General features: G+C 32.8%; 2 protein-coding genes and 1 long non-coding RNA gene across 7 annotated transcripts in view; 2 read left to right on the top strand and 1 right to left on the bottom strand.

The window, feature by feature from the left end:
• rbm20 (RNA binding motif protein 20) overlaps positions 1 to 9,674 on the top strand; it is a 151,380-nt gene extending 141,706 nt beyond the window's left edge. For all 3 annotated transcript variants that reach the window (XM_087304612.1, XM_087304613.1, XM_087304614.1), the window contains exon 14: positions 7,690 to 9,674. In XM_087304612.1, coding sequence (XP_087160738.1) covers positions 7,690 to 7,758 — 69 coding nt within the window. In that variant the 3' untranslated portion in view covers positions 7,759 to 9,674. The remainder of the gene's footprint in view (positions 1 to 7,689) is intronic.
• A 375-nt stretch (positions 9,675 to 10,049) lies between these two features.
• pdcd4b (programmed cell death 4b) overlaps positions 10,050 to 26,414 on the top strand; it is a 29,500-nt gene continuing 13,135 nt past the window's right edge. Inside the window, exons 1-6 of one of the 3 annotated variants that reach the window (XM_087302373.1) lie at positions 10,050 to 10,108; positions 10,532 to 10,619; positions 11,917 to 12,219; positions 19,766 to 19,860; positions 19,942 to 20,055; positions 23,952 to 24,173. In XM_087302373.1, the coding sequence (XP_087158499.1) occupies positions 10,577 to 10,619; positions 11,917 to 12,219; positions 19,766 to 19,860; positions 19,942 to 20,055; positions 23,952 to 24,173 (777 nt within the window). In that variant the 5' untranslated portion in view covers positions 10,050 to 10,108; positions 10,532 to 10,576. 3 annotated transcript variants of the gene reach the window in all.
• On the bottom strand, positions 11,920 to 14,303 carry LOC147838589 (uncharacterized). The gene is made up of 2 exons (XR_015522285.1): positions 13,956 to 14,303; positions 11,920 to 12,601 (listed from the first exon to the last, which is right to left on the bottom strand). It is a non-coding gene; the product is annotated as an uncharacterized LOC147838589 (long non-coding RNA).

The raw sequence follows: 26,414 nt of genomic DNA, 5'->3' as shown, positions 1-26,414 counted from the left end.
TTGGAGTCTTAGTAAAATCTAACATCAGAATATACTATTTGTGTGTTTAACTTGAAGTTAATGTTAGATTTAATAACTTTTTTTATGAAATTTTGAAATGAAATAACTTTACAATCATTTTCATATCATGTTTATTTTATTACAGCATGACAATTTAAAATATTTCAACTTTAAATTGAAATTAATAAAGCATTTATTTAACAAAAGATAATCTATTTAACAATTTGTAATAACATCATATTTATTTCATAAAGACTGTAATACTATGTGATGCATAAATTAAATGCAAGTGCATATTGTCGTTGCTCTAAATGTTTCCCCTCCCAAGCAACACTCACCCCCTTTAGCTTGCCCACTGTCTATTTTTAAGTGCATTTGATGAATGTAAAAAACATTTTTCTCGAAAACATATAGGAGGACGTCTGTTGTGCTTGAGGGTAAAAGGCTGAGAAATTACCCTCAAGTATTTATTCATAGTTTGGCATAAAAATTTAATCTGTACGGAACATCGTTATGTATGGAAATGGTAGGTCTATGTTATGTGTTTAACAGAAGAAAGCTTTCATTATTACTGTAGGTGAACTGTTCCTTTAACAGAATAATTAAGTTTTAGATAATATTAAACTTAGTTATTAAATTAGTCATGTTTAATCTCCACTGTAAGTGCCTCACAGAAACTTTAAAAAAAAATTTAAAATTATTTTTCAATTAACACCAACATTATTAACTAATGTTTAGCCAAAAATGACCCAACACCACTTGAGGGTTTTATAAAAGGGCGCCATAAAAGTAGTTCACTTGATTTGTGTATAAAAATCCAAGTCTTTTGTTTTTATATTGTGCCTTTGTGCGATTAGCAACATTATTTACTTCAAACATACACATTTTCAGCCTAAAATGACCAAATAGCCCTGGAGGGTTTTTAAAAGAGCACCATAAAAAAGTATTTCACTTGATTTATGTGTAAAAATCCACATTTTTCATATTCATAGCGTTCCTTTGTGTGATTAGCAGACCAGATATTTCAAGATCGACATTTCTATAATCACGAAAACTAATTTGTTTGTACAGTACATCCACACCCATAGGTGTCAGTGTAATGTCTTAAACTCTTTTGTAAATGCCTCACAGAAACTTTACATTATTTTAAAATGATTTTTGTTGTTATTAACTATTAACATTGTTAACATAAACATACAAATTTTTAGCCAAAAATGACCAAACATTACTTGAAGACTTATAAAAGGGCGCCATAAAAGTATATCATTTGATTTATTTGCAAAAATCCACATCTTTTTTATTCATATTGTGCCTTTATGTGATTAGCAGACTAGAAATTTGAAGATAGACATTTCTATAATAACGAAAACTAATTTGTGTCTCAAAGAAACTTTAAATTATTTTTTGTATTTTTTTTTTTGTAATTAACAATCAACATCAACATTATTTACCAAAACGATAAAATTTTCTGACAAAAATGACCAAACACCACTTGAGGGTTTATAAAAGGGCGTCATAAAGGTAGTTCACTTGAGTGAGTAAATCCAAGTGTTTTATATTTATATTCTATCTTTGTTATTATTATTATTGTTGCGATAATTATTTAAATCATACATATTCTCACCCAAAAAATAATCAAATAGCATAGGAGGGTTTATAAAAGGGGACCATAAAAGTAGTTCATATGAATTATGTTCAAAATCCAAATCTTTCAAAGTCATATTGTGCCTTTGTGCGATTAGCAGACTAGATATTTTAGCTTAGATATTTCTGCAATCTCAGAAAGTAATTTGTTTGTATAGTACAACCACACCCATAGGTGTCAATGTAAAATTTTAAACCACATGAGTAACATATCAGGGAAACTTAAAACCTTCTTATTGCATCTCTGTGATACCATTAGACACTTTTCAAAAAAACTTTTTAAATAGGTTAATGGTCAGAGACGGAGTTAAGGACGATTACTGCTCATTTACGACACATTAACTCCAGCCTCATACACCATTTGTGGACTTTTCAGTAAGGGTCAGTGGTTGAATTTATTAATCTCTAATCCCCGGCCACTGTTATAGAGTCAGTTTAGCTTTAGAAACTCATCTGACAACAGTAGATCTTCGGCTAGAAAGAAAATTAATATATAAAGATGTGTAAGTTGAACTACAAATAGACATAATATTTGCATTTTCAGTGAGTTTCATCATGATGGCACGCTAACAGTAAATTAGTGTTTCACTGTAAATAAACTGAAGGAGTAAACTGTAGAAAGGTTAGCTAATGCTAATGCTAATGCCAGCTATAGCTCCCCTTTGTGGCAGTACTGAGAATGCATGTGTACTTTTTGTTGCAGCATAAGTTTCTTTGAAGCTCAACTGAAACACTGTATTGTCTGGAACTGAGCTAGCATACCTCAATACATTTTTGCAAAGATGTATGTATAGTGTTAAATAGGTTATTTTAGGGTTAAAATACAAAATTATAATTGTTTTAGCAAAGTCAGTATCAGCAAAAACTAATTTGTGAGATTCTGTTTGTAAACATGTTTTTTGCTTTTCTATTCTGGAAGATACTATGAAATTAGCTTATCAAGCTAAATGCTAAGCTTAGCACTTAAGCTATTCTTTATCCACTTGTTAAGTGTGATGCCACGCAAAAACAACATATCAAACTTTAAGGTAAGGCCCATCAATTGGTAATAAATGTTCAATGTTTATAAAGTGATGTAATACTTTTGAAAGTCATGATCACACTCCGATAGTCAGAAAGTGATAATTTTTTTTTTTGTAAATTGTTTGAATATTGGTGTCTTTGATGCAGCAAAGTCCAGAAACTGTTATGTACACCATTATTTTATATAAAATTCACTTTAATGTGTGATAAATGACTAAACAGTGGGCATAAACGAATATTTTCTCATTTTAAACAAGAAGCGGCTTGATCCCAGAAACAGTATTACATATGTCACGATGCATCATGACTTAAAAACTATCGTCAGATATTCCGAAAGTTGCTGCAGATTTATTTCAGTATGATGATGTATTTCTAACTGAAGCTGAATATTGAGTAGGGGGCTGGGTTTACTTTTATGTTTCTCCTTTCATCTTTCACTCACTGCAAACTAACAGTCGGAGGGCGTGGCTATGCATATTTCGCACAAGCAGTCAACCTGACATCATCAGAGAAGCACAGATTAAACATAACCAATACAAATATATTGTTCAAATATATAACAAATATATTGTGATTGTGATTTTTGAAAGTATTACAGTGCATTTTAAACGTTTATTATTACTGTTTGAGGAGTCTCCCCATTGACAGAGCACTTAGACCTAGAATAAGCAGATAGTGAGCTATAGGGTAGGTTAGCAAGGTTGTTAACATAGGGTAGGTTATCAAGGTTGTCAAAGGCACAAAACAAGTTTTTTATCTTCTCAAACTAAATGACTACTTTCTTACTGAAATTACTGGCCATGGTAAATTAGCTACACTAATTAAATGCTATGGTGTCTTAAAGTCTCATTTGAAACTAAATTCCAGCAGTAAAACAGACTTTCCAGTGGTATATCTCCAGCTACGTGTAAGATATTTAAGTAATGCAAACTATATAGACCATTTCATTGTGGTCATGCGATTGACCTATGAACATTTCCTGCTTGCCGTCAAACTGTTTCATTACCGTAATAAGAGGCATTTCAATCATAACTCAACATTAAAACAGCTATTATGACATCATTTATCAATATGTGACTCTTTTTGAATTCTCAGAAGCTACGGAAATTAAAAATGTAAAACAGGAAAAACTTTAGGACCATTGTTATCATTTACATCCCTCAAAATGGTCTATATCATGATCCTTTCTGAAACCAGCTAATTCAAAGACAAATGATGCTTTTTTCCAGTACTACATATGGAAATATATAGATATGAATATTTTGGCTAATACTGACAACAATGTTTTAAATTCGATATATAGGCCAATGAATACATATTACAAAAACAAAACACAAATAAATACAGTGCATAGCTTATTACATTTTAAAACCTTAAAATTAAAAATAATACATTTTTATTGACATTAGAGAATTTATCGGGTGATATAGCCACTGATATAGGCTGCATCAATAAAATAAACTGATAAATTTAAAATAATTCAAATTTTCAGCTGAACATGAGATAAATTGATTACCTGATATAGGTTAATTGAAGATACTTCAGGCACTTACTTAATTAGTAAACAGTGTTTAAATATTTATTTTAATATTCAATAAAATAAATCTGACTTTTCAGCAGTACAATTCAGATTAGCTACACTAAGACCAGTGTTGGGCACGTTGCATTAAAAAAAAAAAAAAAAAAAGTTAAAGTCACTAGTTACTTCTCAAAAATAGTAACTGAGTAACTGAATACATAATTATAAAGTAACTAATTAGCAGGGAAAGTAATATTGCATTACTTTAAAAAAATGAAACTTGTCAAATGACTATAAAATAAAAATTGAACATTGTACAGTAATCTACAATATTTTGATGTTGTTGTTGGACAATGTGAAATACAACATGTAGCATGTCGTCCTCGACTAATATATATATATATATATATATATATATATATATATATATATATATATATATATATATATATATATATATATACAGTATATATATATTGGAGGGAGACAGAGAGTATATATATATAGAGCATATATAGAGTAATAAGTGTTTGCGGTAGGAAAAAATTCAGTTTTATTTGCTTTGACTCTGTAGTTTTGTCTCCTTTGGTAGCAGATCTCCACGTTATCACCTGCGTAGCTACTAATTTTGTGGCGGCACGTGACAACATGTGGTTAAAAAAGAATTATGCAGAGAGAATCTTTTTTTTTCCTGGGCATTAGTTGAATGATACATAAACATACTTGACACTTCAACAAGAGAAAAGTAGTGCTTATATTATATGCAAATCACTGGTTGGTTATGTGACTAACCCCATTGCTGAACACCCACCCACTCCAGAAATAGAGGTCCTATAGCTAAGAGAGACACTGCTTGCATGAAAACTGCTTCAGTGTTCAATTATAGTAATGCGCATTTTATTGTCAGTATTGGTAACAGCGTAGTGACGGGAAAACAATTATTCATTTATTTATAGCTCCGTTATTCCAATCCCTGCTGAAGACTAGCTAACTACTTCTTTTTCCATAAAACTGTGTAAGAATGCAGACGGTCAAAGCATATTTGTGTTTAAGAGAAACGAATCGGTGAATTACTGAAATATTAATCCTTAAAGGACTCATGAAGTGTTTTGAAATGTGCATTTTTATTTAATGATTGACGTAATCTCAACCAAAACACAAAGAGAGGGTGGGACATATAGTACCCCTCTCCTCCCCCTGTGTTATTATCACAGCTCTGCCAGTGAGAGTGGTTGAGCTCAAGCGCATCAAATGAAAAGCAAACTACTACCGCCTACTACTCAGTGGATACGGATAATGATTTGAATTTAAATGTACTACTCGGCCATTAGAAAAGTTTGTTCTATGCAGTATGAATGTGAGCAGTATGAATGGAATTCGAACGTACTACATCCGCCATTTTGTCATGGTCACAAGACCTACCTGCCTCAGTTGCGTCGTTTCACTCCCATTCTTGAATTCTCTCGCGGGGCATCATGGGATAGCATAGCCTATAAATTTGACCTTATTCTAAAATGTGGAAGTGCGCCTGTTTGCGCGATTGTTTTAGAACATCCGATTCAATCGCCTATGGGAGAAATGACTAGGAATAATAAACGGTAGAAAACGGTCAAACTACTTGCTCTACAAACAAATGTTTACATGACTATATAGACCAAGTAGAATAATAAAATAAGGAAATATCAGTTTGCAACATCAAACAGCGAAACGAGCAGTTTTTAATGTCTAAAAATGAATAGAAGTGAATGAGACCGGAAGTCTCGAGCCAAAAATATTCAAATGGCTGGGCCTGCTCGTCAGCGTAGAATAAGGTGAATATAATATAAATATACGGTTTCAGACGCAGCCAATGAGCCGTGTCTTAAAGTGGGGCGGGGCATGTCAGAAACTAGAGATCTTTTGATTGGTCGGAATATTCAATGAAAAACAGTAGTATGCGGTGACATGAAAAAAACGTTCAGGCAGAGGTGATAATAATAGTTTTATATCATCTAAACATGAATTGTGTCACTGTTTTGTAGCACACTAGCTTATAGATATCCTTAAAACAAACATATCGATACTAACATCTAAAAAAACATTATTTCAATTTCATTGGACCTTTAAAATATCTTTCCACGAGTGAATCAGCTGTATATTTGAGAGCACTATATTTTGCAGAGCGTATTTAATTGCATCAGCCCACTTGGCTTCCAAACCGCACGCAAACAATGTGAAATCAAAACAGCGATGTAGCATTTGGCACGCCAACCCGCTACTTGTTGGAAACAGTACCTTGTTACTGAAAAGGCCACACTTACTCAGTTACTCCCCGCCACTGCTGACGGCAATGTAAAACTGATTGATCTGACGAGGCTGGTCCTCAGGGTGGGATACAGTTTCTCATTATAACCCTTCAGTAACGCACACATACAGACAGACGAACACACTTTCCAGCACAACACGGAGCCGGACATTCCCCGTCATCACAGTCAGACCACAACCAGTTGTCGTGTCTCTCAGACTCGCGCGGTTTGCCAAAGAGCGTCACCTCATACTTTACTGCTCCGTCTTGAGGTCTGCCAGCTGTGTTGAGTTTACAAGAACTACAGTGAGAAGGTGACGGCTGAATTTAATAGCAGAAGGGAAAAACAGGTGGAACAGAGAGAGAAAGAGAGAGACACAAACAGAATTCTAAATTGTTATAAATGAATCTTAACACTTTGATTGTTAAAAATACTGGTAATTGTTGTGGATTATTTATTTTTTGCACTACAAATATGTCATTTGTTTTCATATCCTCTATTTAATGCATCACAAATGCTTTTGACAATACATTTGTAGCATTTGTCATGCCAAATAAAGACTTAAATTAAGACTGAGAGAGAGAGAGAGAGAGAGAGAGAAAAGAGAGAGACTCTAAACATTACAGGAAATGCCTGCTTTCCTCACACATTTTGACCTTCTTTTGTTTCAGCTCTAACCATTTCACTGGTAAACAAGCACACTTTTTTGGTTGGACACTATTCACTATTCAGAGATTTCCTTTGACATTAAAGCAGACTTTAGCATGGTACTGTATATAATGACTAGATTAGATTAGCTAAACATTAATTAGCATTACTATTTAAAAAAAGGAGTGAATTTTCATTTAATGTTGTCATTAAATTATGCTAAAATTTTGACAGCATCATTTAATGGTGTGTATTTGAGACACTTTAAAAGCTATAGCTATGAAATTAGCATCAGTTAGTCGAAGTTGTCAGCCATTTTGTTCACGTTTTTGTACACAAATAAAAAATAACCCAATGACTTCCCTGTACACAAACTTGAGTTTCTAGAAAAGGTTAGATATAATACAGTGTTTAAATGTAGCTGAACTTTACTTAAGTATAACAGTCATAACAGGTGCTGGCAGTCAGCCATTTTAGTCAGAGAAACCAAACTGTTGCTCCTCAGGCTGTTCCTAAGTGTCATTTTAGTAACTTAACAGGGGATTGTTTTTTTTTGTTGTTTTTTTGTAGAAGTATCTGTCACAGCTGGCGGAAGAAAGTTTCTTGAACTTCCACGCGGAGTCGCCAAACACTGAATAAAGCTCACGTGAGACACACAATAGGACTGCTGGACGCACTAAATGAGACACATCCATTCAGTGAAACAGAGACGCTGCAGAAAATAAAGAAGGTAGACAAAGACAACTGGAGCTAATGGAACATTTGTGTGCTGGAATGTGTTCATTCAACAGTGTAAATTACAAAAAAAGGGAAAGTGAAGTGTTAAATAGTTTTTTTCTATACAATGTAAGTGAATGGGGATTGTGGCTCAAATTTAAGAAGAGTGCAATGAAAAATAAGTGCAGATATTAGTGGCTAATTCATTTGGATTTGTACAGTGTTTCAAATATTGTGCTGCCTTAAGTTTTTTTATTGAATCAAGTTAAGTTTGAACTTATATCAGTCAAACTGACTAAAATATTAAGTTAAACTTTGTATGAATAAAACAAAAACTTATTTGCTTATTTAAAAAAAAGTCCAAGTAACTTTTTTTTGTCATATACTGTCATTTTTTGCATTGTATATCTCATTTGTATGTTTTGTTATGATCTTCTTGCACCCTGTTATACACTGGAAAAATGCTGGGTTTCACACAATTCCTTTATGATGTCCCAACACAAATCAATTAAGTTAAATTAATAATTTGTATAAATTTAAGTGGATTGAACATAACACAAGTAAGTTGTCCCTAAAATCTTTAAGAATTGTGTTGTTTCAACTCATTTTTATTAACTAAGTAGTTTAAACAAGCAGCAAAAGTGAATGCATTAATGGAGAGGCTTTGGTAAAGATGTTTAAAGTATTCTTAATATCTATTTTTTATTTTTTAATGTTTCACGTTTTACACATTGTATTCATTCACGTTAGCCTGGGGTGAGGAACAAACTGAAAATAATAATAATAAATAGTAATAGAAATAAAATAAATGAAAACTATAAGAAAATATTTTTTTTTACTCAAAAAAAAAAAAAAACTAAACTAAATTTTAGCTGGTTGCAAAGGCAACGTTTCTAATTTTTTGTGTACTTTAAGTTTAAGTACTAAAATAACTAAAACTAATAAATAAAATGTTTATAAATATAATCATATATCTTATATATAAATAAGCCCCATCCCCCATTCATTCTAATTGTATGGAAAAGAGCAGCAGGAAAATTTAACAAAATATCTTAAATTGTCTTTCATGGTAAGTCATATAGATTTGGAACAAAATTAAGTAGACTGTACTTTTAAGGACACATTAAGGTCCTTATACGGAATACAAAAGACTGTGTGTGTGTGTGTGTGTCCTCAGTAGTCCCGCGAGGTATTTTATTACACTGTGAAAAATATGTATCAAAATGTGAAATGCACTGGTAAGTGTAGTGTTTACATAATTTGCATCTGCCTCATTCATTCATACAAAACATGAACCTTGCATATATAGAGATTTTTCTCAGTGAAAGGCAAATATGAATATGTCTAATTTCTATTTAAATTTAAAGAGGCCTAAAATTATCCTCAGGTGAATACTTGTGAATATTATTTTTATGCTTTTTAAGCTATATATACATTTGTCTGTATTGATTTTTCTGATAATTTTGACAGTGTTCAGGTCATGTTTCATGCTCGAAATATTCACAAGTGCCTTATGAGTACATTCAAAATCATTTAAAAACTGTTAAACACAATGGAAAGCTTCTGTCTGTCATAATCCTATGCTTTTGCTCAATCATTACTGTAAGCAGAGATTTTAGGGATACTTGAACTGGACCATGTTTCTAATATAACATTTGTTTTTAAAAAAGCTGGGTGTGCTACAATGCTAGTAAATTGCTGGAATGATTCTTGAAAACATTTTCTCCTGCTGTTTTATATTCTGTTAATAATAGCATCCTATTTTCTGGAAGACAAATCTGTATGATTATTTTTGGATTGCGTCGATGCAAATATTGAATAAACATTTTGGAAAATGATATTGTCTGACTCTGAATTTATATGAAAAGAATGACTAGCGTGTCTAGGCCTGTACATGTATAGAAAACGCCTTTTACACATTGTGTTAAAATGGGTCAGTAAAAGAGCAAAAAAATATAACAGAGACTGAGTTCATCCTCACCCATGCGCAAAGTATTATATAATAGTATATGATGACATCACTTCTGTTGCGGCCAACATCGCCAGGAGACGAAATTTCTCGAACTTTACCGAAGGCTTCATAGAAAACACGAGAAAAACCACCCTCACTGAACTAAATTGTCATAGGTCGCTTTGTCAACACCCTCTATTATTCTGGCCAATCAGAGAGCTCGCAGAACTGCATTACACTATCTAGTTGCTGGGCAGAGAACACAACATCAACATCAGCGAAGGGAGAGTGCGTTTGAACTTGGACTGCGCGATAAAGCAGGTTAGTAGGATTTGTTTCATATCGACTGGTTATTGTTTCAGAACAACTTATTATGCGATGTCTTAACACTTTGTGTGCGTTGCTTAACACGGTGCTTCAGATTAGGACAAAACAGGTTTTTCACTGCTCGTCCACAGGCTTTGTTTATATTTACGTAGCACGCAACGCCATACATTAAATGCGTGCTCTACATTAAACATGAAACACTTAGCATAAACTAAGCATTTCTTTATCACAATGCTTTATTTTGGAGGCTGCTAGCCTAATGTCTGCATGTTAATGCGATCCAATCATTGTAACGTTAACAGGCTTGTGGACGAGCCAGATGGACGCTGCTGATTGGAGCAGCTGTCTGTTCATTTATTGCAAAATGTGCGTTACAATTACATTAGCATATTAACGTTCATATTTTTTGGATTTTAGGTGCTAAGGCACATTTCTTAAGCTCCGAAACTAAATTTCCCAACCATGGCAACTGATTGCGAGGCATGGCTGAATGCTAACCCTGTTGGTAAGTTTTAAGTTCATTATTATTGCGAGATTTAATGACTTTGTCCTATTGAATGTGTATTTGAGGACTATTTGACCTTCTGTTTGTTGTTTGCCATTGATAAGCCTTAGTGGATTCTTTAAGGTCAAGAGTTACAGCTTTTTACTGTCTCAGTGGAAAACAAAACCTAAACTATAAACCATTGTGCATCCACCCCCTTATGTTTGGTCTGCAATAATGATGTGTTCACACTTGTCAAGAAAATGTGCCTTAGTCCACTTCTAAATTAACTCTGGTATAGTTTAGCTGAATTTTTAATGCATCACAGACCAACAACATCCAAGCTAACTAAAAATAGGTCATGGTGTCACACAAGATGCAACCATAAACAAAAAGTCTATAGCAGGGGTCACCAATCTCGGTCCTAGAGGGCCGGTGTCCCTGCAGAGTTTAGCTCCAACTTGCCTCAACACACCTTAAGTATACCTCGTAAGACCTTGATTGGCTTGTTCAGGTGTGTTTGATTAGGGTTGGAGTTTAAAATCTGCAGGAGACCAGCCCTCCAGAAACAAGTTTGGTGACCCCTGGTCTATAGTAACAGTGTTGCCTGTTATAGTTTAATGCACTCGTCTCCTTTCAGCAGAAGTCTGTTTTATCTACTTGTGTGAGAAACTTCACTAACTGACACACAAAAGCACATTTAAACCTGTGCACTAAAGTGTTTTGGCCCCTGCAGAACGATAAGTTTAACACAGAAAACTATGCAAACTAGCTCCAATTAGGCATGGGCCAGTTTAAGATTCTGACGGTATGATATCCTTGGGTAAAGATATCACGGTTTCATGGTATTGAGATTTCCGCTCTAATATATGCTCTTTTTAAATGTCTTGACAAAAAACTAAAACTTTCTCCTTTGAACACAATATATTTTCATTTGAGAAACGTTTAATATATTTTGGAACATTAAACATGAGGCTAAATAATTCAATGAAATCACAGATTTACAATTAAATAACAGCATCTTTGGATATCTTTTTTGCTTGAGATACTGTTTTACTAAAAAAAAAAAACCACACAAAACGAAAATCTTACATAATACCGTAGGAACGGAAGGGCAGAAAATCTTGGCGGTTTTAAAACCTTGATTTTTTCCAAATCGTGGTATACCTTGAAAATGATTATCGTCCCATGTCTAGCTTCAATTATATATATATTTTTGTTGTTCAACACCTAATTAACCAGCTGAATTAAACTACAACTGTGAATACAGCTAGCACAGTTTGTTGCACTTTCATCCAAATGCTGTCGTCATCCACAGAGGCCGGAAATCTTAGCGATTCCTTCCCTTCTGGGGACGAGGACAGCACCTTCACTGCAAATGTTAATAATGAGATAAATGGAAACTGGATATCGGCCCCCACCAGCACCATCCACGAGGCCAGACTCAAAGCCAAGGTGAAGAGACGTCTGAGGAAAAACTCCTCCCGGGACTCTGGCCGGGGCGACTCGTTGAGTGATAATGGCGAAGCTGTCCGGTCTGTGGTTCCACCCACAAGCCCAAAGGGCAAACTGCTTAACCGGAGGTCGAGGACGGGCAAGGGACGAGGCTTGCCAAAGAAAGGTACTGATGTTTTTTAGTAATATTTTTATTTATAGTGTGGCAAGGCAGAATCTGTGGACTTTTTTGGTTGCTAATCCTCCACAGAATTTTGTAAAAAATCTGTGGGTTTGTTCAAAATGATTTTGGGAGTATAGGATAAATAAAAAATAAAAGTGTAATGTCTTTTTACAATTTAAGATGCAAATGGAATTAGAGTTTTTCGGTAAACAAAATTACAGTAGGTCTTTTATACACTAAGAGACTTGTAGAATAACATAATAATATAAATTGAATCGTACGCAAATGATCTAAACATTTGGATATCATTCAATAATACAACTAAAATAAATACTAAAAACTGAATAAAGAAATGTGCACACATTTACATAAGTAAATAAATACACTCAGGGCTCGAAATTGCGACCATTTTGGTCGCATATGCGCCCGAAAATTTATATATGCGACCTCATAATATATCTGGGAGCATTAGTGCGACTGCAGATAATGGTTGTAGTGCGACCTGTTTTGATTTTTTGTAAAAACGTGCTGAATCGCTCTTCCCTGCCGCTATATTGGTTCATATTAGCTGTCATTCACTCACGGTATTCCGCTGTCAGATGACAGGGAAGGAGCTTTTATGACCACGGGAAATGCAAACGGCTGAAGAGTAAAAACTTAAAGCACACAGGTTTGCAAACCCCACCTAAAGTTGAGGCGCAGATGAAAGCGATCATGACACGTCACGTGGTGAATAATGATCCGCCAGCTGAGATCAATCGAGTACGCGCTTCTTGGAGAAGGCGCCCGAATCTCCTGCGTGTTCAGCGCAAATGTCCGCTAAAAGTCAAATCTAATACTTTACATATCATCGCCAAATAAGCTCGCCTTTACTAAGTTTACACTGAAACTGCGGCTCATAACAAAGACCGGTATTACGCTGATGGTTAGCGCTAGAATCCTGCGCTGCCTGCTCATAAATTGCGTCGGCTGACTCGCCTGCTTTCCACTAACACAGAAAAATGAAAATCACCTCAGACTGAACCTTTAAATTGACACAAACTGAAACCAAAACTTTTAAAGAGTGATAGAAGTACTTTACATACTTTCTTTTGTCTATTCTTTTTTGAGATGTATATTATTTTTTATTTATTTACTGATGACTGCTTTGCAGCTTTCATCATTGAATTGAATGATTTATTATAATCTTTTGTTTGTTTTGTAGCAGAAATATTATTTATTAAATTGACATGCATATAAAAACAGCAGTACAAAATAAATATTTCTTACTGCAATGATTCATTTTTGTTTGATGCAAACTATACAATTATTTTTCATAAAGTAACATACTTTTTATAGCAGATAACCTACATTCATGCACATTCAAGGCAGCATCATAATGAGAAATGTAATTCATTGTTACTATTATTATCATTTTTTATCATCATTAATATTCTATGGCCTAATTATTAGACATTCATTTTGGAATTATTGCACACAAATATCAATGTCTTCACAGCATTAGTTAGATAGTTGTTTCTAGTTTTTGTCAGTCCTATTAATGTTGTTTTAAAATACAATAAATCCCTTAAAAAACAATTTGCAGCTGTGCTCATTCATTTTTGGTGGGTGCTCCTAAATTTTTTCTGGTGCTCCTAAAATTTTTTTGGTGCTCCTAAAATTTTTTTGGTGCTCCTAAATATTTGAAGTTGGGAGCACCGTGCTACCAAGTAAAAAAGTACATTTCGAGCCCTGAATACACTGCATGACAGGCTCAACAATCTGTTTTCTTTGACTGTAGATTCTATGTGGGGCTACTTAAAGCCTGCATGTTCACCAAGAATAATAACTACTAGTGTCCACACCAGCAAATGACAACACAAACTCAAGTTCCACAGTCTGCCTCTTCACTTTTCTGATACACTCTTCAAAAACCTAGTACAGTCAATACACAAATTAAATCTTAATCTTTTTTTAGTTGTTCATATCAATATGTTAATCTTAAAGATATTTATAAGCTAGTGTGCTCCAAAATGGTTACAAAGTTAGCATTTAGAACATATAAACATTCAAATCTTCAGTTCTGGCAAAACAATGTTTATTTTGACCTCATACTTTAGTTTTTCTTCAAATCTTCTTTTAAGATTCTATTACTCGGGCTGTAATCAGTCATTTATTCACGTCAAAGAGCATTCAAACCGAGGGTTCACTTAAACACTTGCAAATATAAGAAAATAATGCCCTAATGAAATGAGAAATGTGTCCTTTATTTACATTGCTACGTCCAAGTTTGTCTACTTATACTACATCATAAAAGTTTATGTACGTAAAAAAACAGGCATTTACTTTTGAGTGTCTAACAGAAGAGTATATAAGCTTTGGCATATGTTACTTTCTACTAACGGACTGTTATGTTGCTTTGTAAAGTGTTTTGTTAATCATCTCCTCATATTATCCACATTTCTTTCATACTTAATTTCCTACAATATTGAAGAATTAGCAGCAGGCTAGTCTGCCATTCATAAGTCATTCATGCAGAAATATTTCCTCAGGCATTTGTGTAAATATGCATTCAGAAGTTAATGGCCAAACATCGCTATGTGAAAGTTCACATTGTTGTTGCTGATGTAATACAATGTGGGAAAATGTGAAATATTAAAAATAAAACAAAAGTTAGATATTAAGAATCATTCCAAAATCCTTACCAAAGCCTCTCCATTTAGTTGTCAGTCTTGTATCCGCCATTTTTGTTGTTTAAAACTTATTTAATTTTTATTTTTTTTATGTATTTGTAGTTCTAACCAAATTTACATTTAACTGGCAATGTATTGTGTCAAATATAAGCTGTAAGAATATGCACAGATCTGCATTTCTATCAGAAATAGTAGACCATTACAACATTGCCATTTTAACTATGCCTGTCATGATAAGGAATTTGTTGCTGTGCGATATATTTTCACAGAAGTCATTGCATTAAGCAATATTATTGTTATTTTGGGCTCCTTTTATGCCACTGATTATATAATTATATGACAGCATATTAATGCAACTAGCTATAAACGCTTTAAAACACTTATTGTTCTTAAGGTTGTTTAGATTCTACGATTTGATATTAAACAGGCAAATGTCCTATAATACATACTATTAAATGTCCTATCAGGTAAATGCACACTTAAAAACATTGACACCAGTGAGTTAAAATGAAAATGTTATTGTAAAATGGCTTTAACATTATTTGTGAATATATATATATATATATATATCGCAATGGCAAAAATTGAGGTCATCTCAAAGTATTGCAAGACAAGTCGATATATTGATTGTTGTGACTTGATTTTAATATACAATGATTTGGACATGCTAATTCTGTTTTTGAATACTATTTAGGATAGATAGTATGTGAATTGTGACGCAGCGAAAGTTTTTTTTTTAAATTTATTTTAAATTTGATAGAATTTGTGAATCTTTTGGATGTTTGATGCGTATGATCTTCATTTGGGCTGCACAATATATTGGTTCAGCATTGATATCGCAACGTGCGCATTTGCAGTAGTCGCATTGCTAATATACACAATGTTGACTCTGTATTTTAATATAAGTATTGTCATTTTGCAAGTGTTTTTTGAAGCCTGTGATTGTGTGAAGATTTTGAAAGCATTCAGGGTTACGAATTTGTACAGTTTTTAACTTTGACAACTTAAAAAAACCTATAAATTTTATTGAATTGTTTATAAAACAAATAAATACATTTGATTATTCAATTACTGTATAGCTGAAGACAGTTTTACTTCTCGGAAAACAGCACAATGTTTATTTATTTTGTGTCTTTATTGATTTTATCTATGCTTGTAGATAGTGCATATGCATAAAATATAAGGAACAACCCTATAGAATCATCCCAGTCAATTTTTGCAAATAGTTATGCTTTTAATATAGCGAAATTGTGTTCATATTGCAAAATATATTGGAGATTTAAAAAAAAATATTGCAAGGTTAGATTTTTCCAATATCGTGCAGCCCTAATCTTTATGACCATGTTCTCTGAACACATCAATTGTTTACTTGTCTTCTTAGCAATAATATTTTGAACAATAATACAGTTAATAGTTGTCATTATAAACAGTTCTTTACTAACACACATGAGTAACCAAACTCCACGCACATGCGTTCATAACAGACTGTCACTCCCATTCATTCACTTGTTGTTTTTCCCAGTGGAGGTCCATTGTCGGGTCAACACCCCTGAGTGCAGCAGACCTGAAATGATTTGTAAAAGAAACGGCTTACATACTGGCTGACTGGGTGTGTATATGCTAGCTTGCTTGCATAATGCCAATGCTGAAAAACAACAACTCGACTGGCTTTGTGTCTGACAGTGACCATTTAATCGTCTGGATGAGATTTGAAGTGTTTTAACAGAGATTATCCTGACCTTTCTGCCTCCCCCATCACCCGCTAAGATGACTTAATGGCACACTTCTCGTTTTTTTGTCCGATTTCCCTGTAATGGCAAAGGTGGTTTGGTAGTGTTACATAAGTGTTGGTTCAGTCGATCTGTAGAGAAGTCCCTTTTTGTTTTTTTTTGGTCCAAAATCTCCCAGTTACTATGGAATATGTTTCAATGTCATATATGAGGTTGTCCATAGAGGTCTGAAAAGTGGATTATGGCATATGGATGGTCTTCTTTGGAAGCTTTGAGGTCAGTCTGAGCTGAAGCCAGCGTTGTTTTTTGCCCTTAAACCATTTAATGCCAAGTTCAGACTACATAGTCTGATTTTAGCACAGTCTATTAGACATAGTGTCTGGGAGAAATGCAAACAATAATGTGCATCAGGATGCAAGAATGAATAAGTTTATTTTAGGGCTGCACCATATTGTTATAACTGACATAGTGAGGTTTTATTTTTCTACGATATACAGTTGAAGTCAGAATTATTAGCCCCCCTGTTTATTTTTTCCCTGTTTTCTGTTTAACATGAGAGATTTTTTTTTACAGATTTCTAAACATAATAGTTTTAATAACTCATTTCTAATAACTTTTATTTTGATGTTTTATTTTATCTTTGCCATAATGACAGTACATAATATTTTACTAGATATTTTAAGACACTGCTAAACAGCTTAAAGTGACATTTAAAAGGCTTAACTCGGTTAATTAGGTTAACTGGTTAGGGTAAGTAGGCAAGTTATTTGTATATGGTTTATTCTGCAGACTATCGAAACATTTTTTTTAGCTTAAATGGGGCTAATAATATTGTCCTTAAAATGGTTAAAAAAATTAAAAACTTATTTTATTCTAGTCGAACTAAAACAAATAAGACTTTCTCCAGAAGAATAAAACATTATCAGACATACTGTGAAAATTTCTTTGGTCTGTTAAAAATCATTTGGGAAATATTTTTAAAAAAGAGGAAAAAATTAAAAGCTGGGCTAATAATTCTGACTTTAACTGTATATTGCGATATTGAATATATAATTTCACCAGATGAAATGAATAGGTCTGTTTGGAAAGAATCATAATTTTTGATAAATTGAGAATATTTTATAAGGGAGTGCTTCTACGTAAATGATAATAAACCAATTACAAACACTGAGAAAAATAGTACAGCAACAACAGTGAGCAAACAAAATACAGTACTTTATGATTTTCTGGAAGTCTATCAATATTTAGATGCACACATGTAATAATAAAATGTTAAATAACATCATATAGTATACATAAATGCAATAAATTTTCCTTAAAGTTAAAAATCTAATTTATTTTGCCTGATTACTTTTAAACTGAATTAAACATATAAATGATAAATGTTACAAAAAACATCACAAATCATGAGTGTTTTCCAAAATCTGGTCAATAATAATAATACAGATTTAACATTGCAGATCTTGTGATGTGACTATTGCGGGAGCGCACATTGCAATATCAATGGTAAAATGATATGTTGTGCAGCCCTAGTTTACATGTACAGTAGTAGTGCATCGTAGTGGATGGGAAAATGTCGCAATGGTTCTATATGCTTCAACGTCCAATTTAAAAAGCATCTCTCTCTCTCTCTCTCTCTCTCTCTTTTTTTTTTCTTAAGTATGCTTGTGAGATTGACCAAATTCTTTCATAAATTTTAAATGTGGCAAAATCAAAGTGAGATGATGGTATTGTTGCTGCTTGGTGAAAATAAAGCCCTTTCACATCAATCACAATATAAACCGAGTTCTGAAAATTGTTCTGTATCTAAAACAACAGCAAAGTTTAAACCACAATTTAAGATGAAGAAAAAGAACACAGCACTTCAGTAGTCATAAACTTGGATTCTGTAGCAGATTTGTGTAAAAGGAAAATAGTTTGCTATATAATTTTTGTCAAACACAAAAAAATGATTGTAAATTGATTTGTTCGTAGGTTTGTGTATATTGCAATAATGTGGACGACTTTTCTAAGCACTAATGACTAGGAAAAAACCTCACTCTTGGAAGCAGCCACACATGAGGTGTTTCTGGGAGATTATGGCATGAGATTTTTACAGATGAACATTGGATTTAGAATTTCTGGATGAAAAGATCCTCTTTTTGTAAGTTATGCAATGTAATATGACCTCAGGAGTCAGTTCCTACAAATAAATGCATAAGCATATCTTTAAAGAATGAAAATAATATACTTCTGTATGCTAGGTGACCTATAAGTGCAATATTTTCATTTTAAAACCCAATTATCTCCTTTGTGCATAAAAAAAGTTACTTTGTATGGAAATTTGTGATTGACATAAGTGTTTTCAATTTGAAATATTAACATGCACAATTATAGGTAATGAAAACACAGCTAATATTTGCTTGCACTTTTTAAAATCTGTTAGGAACGACATGTGGTGATTGCTACATAGGCGGACATGTTTCTTATCTACAACTCAAAATCACTTAAAGGAATGGTTCACCCCAAAATTAAAATTTCTCCTTCTTTTAATCACACTCGAGTGGTTCAAAAATGTTTATAATTAATTTATTTCTTCTGTTAAACACAAAATGAAACGCGTATTCTGGAAACTGTTGGAAAAAGCAGCCATTGAAATCCATAGTAGAAACCAAAAAAGGTTTACTATTGAAGTTAATGGCTGTTTTTTTTTTTTTTTTCAACATTCTTCAATACATCTTCATTTGTTTATGAAATAAACCGAAACACTCACATTATCAGACAATAATATAATTTAGATATTTATACAGATTTGAATTGGCATGGAAGTTTATCTAGTAAAGCCTGTACACTTATAGCTTATTAAGCCTTTCACCAGTTGGTTAGGTTTGGTTTCTGTTTCTCAGCTCAGTATCAGATTAGCTCTTATGGTCAGAGCCCTGCACGAATCGAGAAATGATGTCATGCTGCTGTGAATTAAAGGGACCTGCCTCTGTTTTGGGAAATTATTTCATACTAGACATAACCCTGTCATAGCATGACAATAACATGAACAGTGGCTAAAGCATGAGGCTAAAGAGTCGCACGGTTTCTGTTCTGCTTTTCTTCCTATACATCAGTTTTTTTTCTTTTTTTTTGTGTTCAAAAGTATGTGTTTTGCTTCTGTAGGTGGTGCTGGGGGTAAAGGTGTTTGGGGAACACCTGGAGAAGTTTATGGCGAAGATGAAGTCGATTATAAAGATCCCAATTACGATGCAGAGCAGGTATGACCCACATTGTATTATTGCTTTCATAAAGTTCGTAACCAATTAATTGGCATGTAATCCACAATTTTGTGCCTCCAGGAAAACTGTGTATACGAGACGGTCGTCCTTCCTCTGGATGAAGAGGCGTTCGAGAAGACGGTCACTCCTATCGTGCAGGAGTACTTTGAACATGGAGATGCTAATGAAGTGGCGGTGAGATTGTTATGACCCCTATTGCTCGTTCATATCTAATCATTAAGCTTGTTTACATGCATGCCAATGTGCTGATAAGCAGCCCAGACAGAATTTGCTGACTTGTTTTGCTATTTCTGTGCAGTGTTTGGTTAAAATATTGATGCAAAATGATTTTTAAAGTATTAGATCTGAAAACTTGACAAATAATTATTAAAAACTTTTATTTACTTAAATAAAATATTAACATTTGCTTAACAGGTTTTATTTAAGCCTTACAATGCAATTCCATTTGCAAACACTTATTTGTAAGCAAAGCAGGTCTCTTATATACATTGTGTCAGGTGGGTCTTAAAATGTCTTAAATTTCTATAACTAAAACTAATAGGCCTTAAAGTCTTAAATTCACTGAAATATGGTGTTGTATGTCTTAAAGACTTTTAAGCAGGTCTTAATTTTTCTTTTTTTTTCCATATAAAGCTACAATCAAAAATCTATCTGAAATTTACAAATGTGGTTTAATTATCTTCCTTACATCCTTACAATAACATTAGTTTAAAAGTTCTTATTGTATTTGTGCATTTTCTTTCTTTCTTTTTTTTTTAAAGAAAAGTTATGGTAATGAAAATATGTATATATGTCACTAGAGTTTGCTTGTTTTGACACATTAATTAAAATATTTTCCTAAGAAATAACAAAATTTTTATTTTAGTGAGGCAAGTAATAAAAAAAATCCACTGGACATTACAAAAATTCCATAGCGTTTTGCCCTCTAAAAGTCTGAAATCTAATTTATAATGGTTTTAAAAATGTCTAAAGTCCTAAATATGACTTGAAAAGTGAAACCTGCAGAAACTCTGATGTAATACATCCACTAAAAGACTTAAAATTACAAATTCTATTGCACAAATCATTTAAATGTGCCATAGAGTGCATAGATTCAGATGTTAAATTTTTCATCATAGTAGTTGTGTCTTAGGCCCCGTTTACACTAGTGCGTTTTAGTTTTAAAAGGCGTTTTAGAATGAAAACGATTCGCATCCACACTAGCGTTTCACCCAGCGTTTCTGAACAGCTCTCCGTCTTGCTCTCCATCAAAACCACTGAAAATGCACATCACGTGACCACACACACACACACTGGCATGCGCTGCAGCATATCTACCTGTATGAGAGCTGTGCTTGTTGGACTGCTCATCAAGGATCTCCCGCTGGATCTAATCTCACTATATTTGTTAAATGAGGTATTTAATTCCTCTTGTTATCTATATCTAATGACATATTCCCCGACTTTGGTCTTTTGAATCTATGACTTGTTCTCAGGTAACGTGTTTTGGCTGAGCGCAAAGATAAGTTAATATTTAATGTAACCACGTACATTCTGTATATTGACTGATTGCTTGCCTTTATTTACTGTAATGTATAAACTTATTGTACGTTATACTTTTATAATGGCCATTATCGATTATTAAAACTGATATTCAGCAAAAGATAGTGTATGTTTCGTATTTTCAATAAAAATTAAAGGGGGCAGTTAAGTTATAGGCTCTGTTTTGTTATAAATACGCATACAGTGAAGATGACGCTCATATAAATACCTACTCTACGCCTTAGCATTTCTGCTGTCTGTTAAGTTACTAATAACAAAATGAAAATAGCAGTTCTTTATATCATGTTTTCATTTTATTGTTAAGAAAGTGAAACAACATAGCCAGGATGATGTGAATGAGGTTCTAAAGTACACTGTTCCTTTGAAGATTTACCTGACATGTCCCCGGGAGCCTGTTTTCAATATCAAACTTGCAAAGTCTGAACTTACCAGGAGAAAATGCAGAACAGAACTGTGTGGAGGCTTCTTAATATTGAGGAAAACCCCCAATCAGGCTCCGCCTCCGTTTTCAGATGTCTCTGTTTTTCCCCTTCCACACTGAGACAGAGCAGCAGCGTTTTAGAATGAAAACGGCCTTTCAGCCTTCCAAAACGCTCCATTTTTGGAGGTTATTGTAGGTCAGAATACACATCAACTATCCCACAAAACACACACAAAAAAAATCATGTTGCATTGATAAAATACATGTCATTTTAATTTGATTCGCTGAAGCATGTATTACACAAAATAACATTACTGCAAAAAAAAGTCTACCCCCTTCCCCCCAATGTAAAATTTGCACGCTGGTCTTGGGTAAATTTAAAAAAATCTCCAGATATGGTTTTATATGCTTATTTATAACAACAGAAGTTACCACTAGAATGGAGAGCTCACTTTTGACCATATTTGGGATGGTCGTAAATAATAATGAGCTCTGTTTTGACGCTGCAGCTTGTCAGTGCCTGATCACACACACACACACAGTGTGATATACTATAAAATGCACCCATGCAAAATATTTTAACAAACTTGAGTAGATGCATTGTCAAATCGTTGTTTCACCTGAAGTGGAGAAGATGTTCACATTAGGAGCGAGAGAGCTATCTGTAGTGTGCAACTTAGTCTGCTCCTCCAAGTACTGTTGCTGAGATATGTGCTGGGGATGAAATATATGGATCATTTATGATCATACCGGACAAAAGAGAACAACAGAAATGTACTTAGACTTGTATTTTGAAGCTTTAACACAGGTCTGGGCAGATAAACGATATTATATTGCATCTTGAAATAAAATACATCAATAACAATCATACGCCTTGGACTTTTTTAACTCTATATTGATCTATGAGCCAATCACACAGCAGAAATGTGCAACAATGGGAATATAAAAGTGTGTTGATGTTAGAGATGTACCCAATTTTTGGCCACCAAAAATCTATCGGCCGAATATATGTTATGCCATTTAATGGGCCTTTTAATTTTTGTGGCTTCAGTCATTGTTGGGGTCTTTTAAATCTGGAAGCATTAACACTTTATATCTAAATGTATATTGTTATCGAAAATAATTATCAAGATTGCAGTTTTGCAATATCGCACAGCCCTACATTATCGTATATGAAAACAACCAGGGATATCAATCTCTGCATAAACGGATGTGTTTTCATAAAATGTATTCTTATCCCTTCACTCTTGAAAAATCACAGTAACAGCTGAGTGATATGACACAATGCATAAACATGCATTAAATGCTTATATTCAGTATTTTACATGTGTCTGTTGCCTCTTTACAAACATAAATGACAAGTTTACATGACAATATACATGTTAAACTAGCAAAAGATTATTACAACATGTCATATATTAATGTATTCTGCAGAATTTTTATTCTACCACTACTACTCAACTAGTGGTATAAGTAGTTTATAATTATTATTCTTTATGTCAAGAAAAAGTCTTTAATATTTATTTCCTGCTAAGTCTGCATGAAGCCGAAGCTGCAACCTTTTTTGTATTGTGACTCAGTTCCTTGAGAGACAGAATAATAAATGAGGAAAAGTGGGCGTGGCTTGCTTTTTTTCTACTACGAGCTGATTGGATGTAGTAAACATCCAAATGAAACTGACATTTCATTTGGAAATATCGAAAAAGGGTTTTCGGGAGCATTATTACAACCTCGCCATTTTTGTGTATTGTCATATTCCTGTCAAAACTGTCGACACAATTTGAGAATGTAACTGAAAACAAACAGGAAGTGCATTTTCAGATTTCAGTTTTAAATTACAAGGGCAAACTTTTTTTTTTTTTTTATGGCATGCGCAGATGAATTGTTTACCACAAAACTAGCAATGTGAGCTTAAAAAATCAATATGGTTAGTTTTTGATTTCATATGTACTTTAAATCTTCAGTATGAATGTGTTTCTGTCACATTTCACACATGCGCTCTTTAATAAACCCACAGTTAAATGTGTTTAAAATGTAAACGCACTCAATGTTATGCAAACCCCTGCGAGTAAACATCAGTATTGTCTTTGTCTCTCTGTTCGCTCAGGAACTGCTTGCTGAGCTGAATCTGGGCAGTATGCGTGGTGACGTGCCCATGCTAGCTGTATCGCTAGCACTGGAGGCTAAAGCAAGCCACAGAGAACTAACATCTCGTCTGCTGAGTGAGCTCTGCGGTCGAGTACTCACTGCTGGCGATGTCCAGGCCTCCTTCCACAAACTGCTGAAAGAACTGCCCGACCTGGTGCTGGACACACCTGGAGCTCCACAGGTAACACACTAATGCCAGCATACGCCCGTCTGAGCTGTTTATCACTGTTAATATTGCACATGCTTGGTGCAATTATTAAATCCTATAAACAGATGTATTATATGTTTAGATATGTTAGCGTTTAATGGTTTTAGACTATTGTAATGATTTTTGGTCACACTTTACAAATGCGTTTTATTAATATATTTACTAACATGAATCAATAATGAAAAAATCCTGTACAGCCTTTAATAATCTTAGTTCAACATTTACTAATGCATTATTAACATCCAAATTTATGATCATTAACATTAGTCAACATGAGCTAACAATTAACAAATGTATTTTTATTAACTAATATTAGCTAACAAAAACTAATACTGTATTAAATCTATTGTTCATTGTTTGTTTAGGTTAGTAAATGCATTAACTAACAAACTAATACAACCTTTATTGTAAAGTTACAATTTTTTCTTACAAATTTTTCTATAAATTATATATATATATATATATATATATATATATATATATATATATATATATATATATATATATATATATATATATAAATATATAAATATTTATTTGTAATAAAAAGCCAAAAATTATTAAGATAATTGTGCTAATATATTATTATTGAAAATCAAATGTATAAATATGCATGTGTATATATGCATATGCATATATGCATATAAAATCACATGCATATAAAATACATTTAATAAAAGAAAACATTTATATTAAGTGTGCTGACACTTTTAATCTTATATTATTTTTGTATTGTATGAATATACGTGATATAATTAACAAAAGTAGTATCTTGTTGTTGTACTAAGTAACCTGTAATAATATAATATACTTTATTACTATGTTTTTGGCAGTGTGATAGAAAATGTAGACCAGGCTGACAGGAACGATTTGTAATGTTTATGACCAAAGATATTATTTTAAGATGTAGTGCTATACTATAATAGTGATATTTTAATCTCAAATAAAAGGGTATAATTATATAAATGTACTATTATTCTTTATGGCATTTTTCAAATATTTATATATAGTTTTGTAGATCTTGTCATCCAAAGTTTTATAATATTAAGTATTTACTTTGTCAATTTTATTCATGTAATCCATTTCCAAATTACACTGTTGTTTATATAATATAATAAGGAAATTAATATAATTTATAGCTGAAATATATATATATATATTATTATTATTATATTATAAAAAATTAAATAACACACCTTATAAAATAATTTATTTTAGTTACATCATTAAAAAAATCTATGAGATATATATTTATATATATATATATATATATATATATATATATATATATATATATATATATATATATATATATATATATATATATATATTTACATTTACATTTACACTTAGTCATTTAGCAGACGCTTTTATCCAAAGCGACTTACAAATGAGGACAAGGAAGCAATTTACACAACCAAGAGCAACAATGAATAAGTGCTATAAGCAAGTTTCAGGTCTGTAAAGTCTCAGAAGGGAAGTATTAGTAGTATTAGTATTTTTTTTTTTTTTTTTATTTTATTATTATTTTTTTTTGTACAGTTAGTGTGATATTCAGATTACAGATTAGGCAATTACAGATTACAGATTTATATATATATATATATATATATATATATATATATATATATATATATATATATATTAACGCTGTCAAAATTAGTGCGTTAACGCATGCGATTAATTTAAAATAATTAACGTGTTAAAAAAAATGTACGCAAATAACGCAGTTGCAGGTTTTTTTTACTTCCTGTTGTGGTGGACGTGTGTTTAACGTGCAAGATATGTGGATAAGACCAATGAAGCACTTTTTGAAGGCAAGTTTCAGTATAAAATAATTAGTCGCATCATCCAGAGTTTCATGCAATTTCGGGTGTTTCATTTTTAACTTTCGACTTCTGTTGTAAGTTGATACCGCATGGCGAACAGAAAGAAAATCCTCCGCATTTCGTGACTCTGTGTTTCTTTAAGGTAATAAAATCGCTGCTTAGGCTACATGGTAGAATTTTAATAAGAGTATAATCTTAATCATATTAAAATCGGAGTATTGGTGTCTTATGTAAATGTACTCAGAAAGTCTCGGATGAAGTCGCGAGCTCTCAAAGACAGGGCATTACTCTGCCTTTCAGCATGAGCCCTTCAAGTTTAGTGTGTTTCCTCATTAAACGCAACGAAAGTGTATGCTTCGCGTTGTTGTGTCAGAATCCTTGTGAA

Source organism: Danio rerio, chromosome 22 (assembly GCF_052040795.2).
Source record: "Danio rerio strain M-AB ecotype USA chromosome 22, GRCz13ab, whole genome shotgun sequence".
Classification (NCBI taxonomy): domain Eukaryota; kingdom Metazoa; phylum Chordata; class Actinopteri; order Cypriniformes; family Danionidae; genus Danio; species Danio rerio.
This window is presented reverse-complemented; position numbering and strand designations above follow the sequence as displayed.